Source organism: Pelobates fuscus, chromosome 1, assembly GCF_036172605.1.
Source record: "Pelobates fuscus isolate aPelFus1 chromosome 1, aPelFus1.pri, whole genome shotgun sequence".
Classification (NCBI taxonomy): domain Eukaryota; kingdom Metazoa; phylum Chordata; class Amphibia; order Anura; family Pelobatidae; genus Pelobates; species Pelobates fuscus.
In genome coordinates, this window is record NC_086317.1 from 148,135,813 (window position 1) to 148,143,587 (window position 7,775).

Consider the following 7,775-nt stretch of genomic DNA (forward strand, 5'->3'; position numbering starts at 1 on the left):
GTTTGTGGTGTTGGATAAGGGCTATGGGGGTGTAAACAGTTTTTAAACATTTAAGCAAGCCTCTTACATAAGGCTAGGGAGAAGGACACTAGATTTCCTAGTGGTCCGGTGGCACAGCAGGTTGTAAACTGACGAGGGGGCCCTGGAGTCTCCATCTTCCACTTCTGGAAGTGTAGCCTTTTGATGATATACACTTGTGGACCTGTGTAACCAATCACAACCCAATGTATCCATACCAATACATTGGGTTGTGATTGGTTACACAGGTCCACAAGTGTGTATACATAATCAAAAAGCACCACATATGCTGACATTATATATACTTCCTGGTTGTCCTTGCTTCCTTGCCCTGTCATAGTTCTTGTTACCTGAGAGTGTGTTTCAACTAAATATTGGATTTACTGTTTTCTGACCTGGGCTTGTTTGACTATTCTTGCTTTCTGTTATCCTGACCTTGGCCTGTCTATCATTTATTCAGTCTGCTTGCAGACATTTCATTTATCTGAATTGGCACTAGCCAGGCCACTCTAAGGACTGGTACATGTAGCTTTACTGTTTCCTTTAGGTTAGGGTATCTCCATTCCTGGCAAAAGGCTATGATTTAGCCCTCTTGATTGTATGTTAATACCCATTTAATATACATTATATACAAAATCAAGACAGATTCTTGGAGCTGAAATAGGTTTATTATTAAAACAAATCACAATTTGAAACAAAAATGTCATAGAACACAAATCTTGAATCACCTTTGTTTCTGTCCATGTCACCCTAGCTACTCCTCCCCTATGTAAATTGAATGTAAAATTACATACAGGAGGCTTCTGTAGAGTATAGAAAGCTATTAACAGAATAGTGGAAAAGAAATACTAAATTATATGCAAATTATATGCAGAATATGCAATAAAGGAAGTGTAAACATTAGATCTCACTTTACAGGAAGTGTTTAGGAAGGCTCTGCACATCTCTGATTGGAAATAAAACAAATTTTTACATGCACGCTGTATCAGTTATCAGTCACAGCCAGCAGAGGTGTGGCTAGGGCTGCATAAACAGAAACAAATGTAATTGAACTCATAAATAGAAGAGAATTGAGCAGTGAGACTGCAGGGGCATGATCTTAACACAGTAAAGGAGTTTAAGCATGCGTGGGATAGGCATAAGGCTATCCTAACTATAAGATAAGGCCAGGGACTAATGAAAGTATTTAGAAAACTGGGCAGACTAGATGGGCCGAATGGTTCTTATCTGCCGTCACATTCTATGTTTCTATGTTTCTATCTTTAACCAAAACTGCTTACCTAATCTAAAGCTGTTCTGGCGACTCTTGTATGTCTTTGAATGGTGGATCGTGAAGCACTAAATTAATCTGATATAGTTACATAGTCGTCCATATTATAGCTTTTTAGGATGTCTTTTGAACATTCCCCTCTCCTTTATGTACACTTTTTATACTTCGTACCTTTTCCTCACTCCTTTGGCTAACTATACTTAGACATATCAATGATCTGGCTGTCAGAGTATCTATCTATCTACACATGTTTTTTGGAAATCATGAACATTTTCCAATTTATGAACATCTCTAATACTCCCTTTTTGAGCATTCTTTATTAACTTGGAGCTGACAATCCTTTTGTAGTGCTTGGTATAAGGTTTGAATATTCAGCACTGATTCAATTTTGATCCAAAATAGTGACCAAAGGAATTTCACATTTTTTTTCTCTTATGTCAGGGAAGACATGCTCACAGCATTATGAACTGAAATGCTTATACTAAGAAGCATAATACACAGTGTACCTAAATGATGGACATTTTCTGTATAAATGTCAGCACAATTCTCCATCTCTAGTTGCACATCTCTGTTTTTAAAGGTCATTAGGTGGAAATTTGCAACTACATTTTTTTGTGAAAATATTAATCTTGACATATTTCATCAAGTGTGTGCTCTCCACTGCCACTATCTGTAAGCATCACCCGATGGAGGATGTATGTTTTGATAATTTTCATGTATGCATCTTTGAACTTTTTGATTTTAAATGCGTATATGATTGGGTTCATGGCTGAGTTGGCGTGGGACAAGAGTATTGCAAGCAGGAGGATGGGCCCATATGAAGGAGAATTTGTAGTGCTTGGGTCAAAGTAAGCAATGCAGTTTATGAAGGACAATGGTAGCCAGCTCAATGCAAAGAGCAATAGGACAAGTGCCAGTGATTTAGCGGTCTTGTATTCCTTTCCGTAAAACAAGCCGTTCCCCGTAGATTTGCTTGCATATTGCTTTAGCTGCTTTCTTATAAGGTAGAATATCTCCACGTACAAAGCCATCATGATTATCAAGGGGACAAAAACCCATCCAAAAATGTTAAAGTAGACCATATACTCCATACTCATGGCGCTTGTGAATCTGCAACTCAAAAAGTCTCTTTGGTTATCCTCTAGTTTAGACCTGTTATTCCATCCAAACATAGGTACCAATCCTACAAGAATTGACCAAATCCAGACAAACAAGATGGACAAACAAATTCTTCTAGATGTGATCACGTTCTTGTACCTGTCAAAACAAATTATTGTTGTTAGATTTCATTAGTACGAAAAAATTAAAAAATATTCATAACATACCTCAGGACTGACTAAAAGGTATATTAGCTGATTTTCACATAATTAATCCCATAATGAGAAATTACATGTAAGATCAGGGCCTGTTGCGAAGTCATTGGCCTGGCCTACACACATTCACACATACCCAAAGATGTATACTTCCCTAACTTCTCCAACTTATCAAGCCACCACTCTCATCCATACCTTTTCTACCCACCCCTTTAGTCATCAATTCACCTTCTCATTCACTACACTGACCGACTTTTTTTTATAAATCATAACCTTTACTAATCCACTATCCATCACATTACCCAGATCCATCCCTTTGCTTCCCCGCAATCTCCATCACACCATCCTAATCCATCTTTTCATTCCCCAGTCAGTGGGTCAGTACAATGACTTCATCAGATAGTCACCGGAATGCAAAATAAGATTTATATCAAATCTAGGACATACTACTATTTTGAACTTGTGTCTCCTAAAACTGAAAAAACAAGCATTTCTTTACTCAAAGGAAGTAGCTTAATGTAAATCAACTGCATTGAGCTCTTGACATTCACAGTAAAATTACTAATTATTTGTGAAAAATGCATGAATCAGTTACAACTAATTTTTTTTAGATATATTTGGAAAATTCATGTAGGGATCCACTGGGTTCGCTTGAATTTTAGGTCTGTATTCCACTACAAGTAAGACATGGACCCATCATATAGGTCTATTAAATTTAGAGGATATGTGTGACAAACGCACATTCCCATGTACGTTTGCCACGGACTCCTGGAGGCCTCCTGCCCACCGACTATGGTCCAGGTCTGGGATATCGTATTCCACTAGTCACTAGAGGTGTTCATAGCCAGCAAAATAAAGACTGCCTTTTCTCATAAATGGCAATGTTTACAGTGCTCAACCAACAGGGGCAGGCTATAGACAACAGAACCATTACTTTAAGCTGTAGTGGTTCTGGTGTCTATAGTGTCCCTTTAAGTTTATGTTGTTTTGATGCCTCTAATATCCCTTCAAGAAATTAATTAATCTATATGTATTGCACCATTGTTGGTAAATAAGAGCTAATAAGTAAACCCCACTATGTATAAGAAAATATGCATGAATCAAATACAGTCTTATTCACTAAAGTGAGAATTCAAGGTAACATTTGAGGTAAAAATAGCTGAATTGGAAACATCTGTAAGTCAGCTATCCTGACATTTTGACTACTTTAGCCTTAAATTTGAAACTCAATCTAAATTCACTTTGAATTCTTACTCTTATTCTTACTCATTGAATAACCCTATTAATCATAAAAATGGATTGAGAATTTCTAAAAAGTTATGCCCAGCTGTGGCATTAAGACCAAGGATGAAGGCTAACCTCACCTTGTCTTAAAGGGAAACTATAGTGCTGGGAAAATAAAGTTGTTTTTCTAGCACTATATTGATTTACAATGCCCCACCCTTGCACCCCCACCTGTGTCCCTGAAATTGTTAATTCAGGTAGACAGCCTGTATAGGTGAAGTTAACCCTGCAAGGTAATTATTGCAGTTTATCAAAAACTGCAATAATTGCCATTGCAGCGTTACACTGACAGTGACATTGCACCCAGACCACTTCTATGAGCTGAAGTCTGGGTGCCTATAGTGTCTGTTTAACTAAAAAAAATGTATGGAATCAGTTAGCTTACAGGAAATTTTACACCGGAGCTGCCATTACATTGTTCTCAAACACACAGTCATTGACTCGAAAAAAAATCTACCTCAAGGACATAGTGTCATGTTGGTGAGAATGTGAAGGTGAAGGAGTGGTGAGTTGACTCTCCAACTTTAGGAGAAGTGTGATTTGTTTATAACGTAAGGTTTAATAAATACATGTCTAATGACCGGTCTGACATATATACAAGCTCATCAACATCTCCGACATTCGATTAGTGAAATGATCATCAGATGCTGATGCTGTGACAGACTGTCTAGCAAGACAGAATAATGAACACAGCTCAAATGGAAGGTTCCATTCAATATATCTTGCTCCTGCTCCATGGTGAGGCTGGAAAGAGACAGTATTACTGGTAAATGATTTGTAAATGATTTCAAAATGATCCTCGGTTTTAAATAAAGATGTTTCCAATAATTATTTTGAAGTCCTATGCATGCTTTACCTTGGATATAGTTTTTATGTTTTGGCCATAGAGAAACAAAGCTGGGAGTCTGAATGTGAATCCCTTATTACGTATATGTTAGGTATTTATGTGTGTATGAATTTATGTAATGAACATATATATGTATTTATATGATTATTGCTTTAATATTTATTAACAGTCCTGCACATATTATAAGCAAAATACATTGTATAGGCACACACAGACACATACTCTCTGAATGATACACTCTATCAATAACAAAAAACTAATTGACACACACTTACCTCTCAAAGACACATACTCTACCAGTCATACAGAAACCTATTGATACACACACTGACATAAACTCACTGACACTCACTTTTTCAGTGACACAGAAATTCATCAGCACACACACTGACACACACTAACTGACTATAACTTACCTAATTGATATTTTTATCCTCAAATATCTGTCAATAGCGATAGCCAACAGGGATAGGATGGATGCATTGGTTAATATGATTATCAGGCAACAGATGAATAAACATGAGTGGAAATTCAGTGATATTCCCAAGCATAAGATAATGGCCAGAGGCATCACCAAAACTCCAACTGCTAGGTCTGCAAATGCCAGGGAAACAATGAAGTAAAATGTCGTATTCTGAAGTCCTTGGTTTATCTTCACTGCCCAGATGACCATGATATTACCTAGGACAGCTGATATCCCAATAACTGTCTCAACCGCAATGTAAATTTTACTGTAATTGTTGAAATCTGTATCTGTTGTATTATTACCCATGGTGGTGTTGGCAGGATCAAATATCGAAGGGTTGTAAAAGGTGACAAAAATGTAATGGAATATAAAAAGAAATGTAAAGTGAAAGCCAAAAAATCTTCTTTGCTCATTTGTCTATTGCACTGATATGTTCTGTGTCAAGATTCAGTTTTTGAAGTCATAAAAATCCCCTCTTGTACTAAAAATGTTTCTCTTCTCTCTTCTCACATAGAGGACATCTAATCCATGTTCCAACCTTTTTTGGAGAGGCAGAAAAAAAACTGTTTTCTTCTGAACTTGAACAGCTTGCAATAGACACTGGTTAGATAACAAGCACTGATATCTTTCAACGTGACAAGAGAGTAAAAGGAAAATATCCACATGTCAGTGGTTAATTATGTGTTTTGTATTTAGAGAAGTTACAAGATCCTTTATACTGAAATACATGCTTCATTTCATTTATCTCAAGCAACCACTTGCAAAAAAAACCTTGAAAAGTACACAATGTGAATTAATGATTACACCAGACAGCAGCTAGCCAGCCTATTTTTATATAGGCCTCAATTTAATATTTTTGGATACTTTTTTCAAATGATTTATTATTTTTGGCTAAACTTTTAAAATAATTTCATATTTAGATTTTTTTTTTTTTAAATTAGTTTTGAAAGATTCATATATTTGTTCTGTATGATCAGTGGCGTAACTAGAAACTATGGGGCCGGTGTGAAAATTGCCCCCCATACATCTACCACTTACCCCACATGTCCCCGCCCCCCTCCCCCACACTTGTAGACAAACAGATACACTCACAGACACACACACACTCAGACACACACACTCACATACACTTACAGACACATATACACTTACAGACACACACATACACTCAGACACACACACTCACAGACAAACACATACACACACACTCAGACACACACCTTCACTTACAGACACATACACATTCAGACACATACACACACACACACTTATAGACACATTAAGACACACACATACACTTGCAGACACATACACATTCAGACACACACAAATTATTAATAATTAATGTCCACCCAGCCTCCCTACCAGGAATTTAATTTGCTAGCACTATATTTAACCCTGTAACTTTCGAAGACACCATAAAACCTGTACATGGGGGGGTACTAAATCACTTGTAAGACTTCACTGAACACAAATATTAGTGTTTCAAAACAGTAAAATGTATTACAACGATGATATCGACAGTGAAAGTGAAATGTTTTGCATTTTTCACACTTACACTGACGATATAATTGTTGTGATACGTTTTACTGTTTTGAAACACTAATATTTGTGTTCAGCAAAGTCTCCCGAGTATAACAGTACCCCTCATGTACAGGTTTTATGGTGTTTTCAAAAGTTACAGAGTCAAATATAAGGCTTGCGTTTCAGTTTTTTCACGTTGAAATTCACCAGATTGGTTATGTTGCCTTTGAGACCGTATGGTATACCAGTAATGAAAATTACCCCCCTGATGGCCTACCATTTGCAATAATAGACAATCCAAGGTATTGCAAATGGGGTATGTCCAGTCTTTTTTAGTAGCCACTAAGTCACAAACACTGGCCAAAATTGGTATTCAAATTATACAAAAATTGAAGCAGCTTAGGTTTTGGTGACTGTGCTTTTTACAAGATTTGCCAATGTATACATTAAGCAATGGTGTAGAAGAAAGGAATGTGAGAAAGACAGACAAAAAAGAAGGGGGGATGGTGGCAGGCCCGTGCAAATCCGTGGAGAAAAATTATTATTATTATTATTATTATTATTGGCATTTATATAGTGCCAACAGATTCCGTAGCGCTTTACAATATTATGAGAGGGGATTTAACTATGAATAGGACAATTACAAATAAACTTACTGGAACAATAGGGTGAAGAGGACCCTGCTCAATCGAGCTTACATTCTATAGGAGGTGGGGTGTAAAACACATTAGGACAGGAATTTGAAATCAAATAAGGTGGGCTGCCCTTTAGGAGAGGGCAAGAGACAGGTATGTGAGGTAGGGGTTAGTCTTGGAGGCCATAAGCTTTCCTAAAGAGATGGGTTTTAAGGCACTTCTTAAAAGATGCAAGACTAGGGGAGAGTCTGATGGTGGTAGGCAGGCTATTCCATAGGAAGGGAGCCGCCCGCGAGAAGTCCTGCAAGCGCGAGTTGGCTGTACGAGTGCGGACAACGGACAGGAGGTGGTCACGGGCAGAGCGGAGAGACCGAGAAGGGACATACCTATGGATCTGTGAGGAGATATAAGAGGGGCT

General features: G+C 37.4%; 1 protein-coding gene across 1 annotated transcript; it reads right to left on the reverse strand.

Annotated features, from left to right (window-relative positions):
• Nucleotides 1–1,593: 1,593 nt before the first annotated feature.
• Nucleotides 1,594–5,781, reverse strand: LOC134589388 (adenosine receptor A3-like). The gene is made up of 2 exons (XM_063444332.1): nt 5,149–5,781; nt 1,594–2,545 (listed from the first exon to the last, which is right to left on the reverse strand). The coding sequence occupies exons 1-2, from the start codon at nt 5,502–5,504 to the stop codon at nt 1,912–1,914; spliced, it is 990 nt and encodes a 329-aa protein (XP_063300402.1). The 5' UTR covers nt 5,505–5,781; the 3' UTR covers nt 1,594–1,911.
• Nucleotides 5,782–7,775: the final 1,994 nt, after the last annotated feature.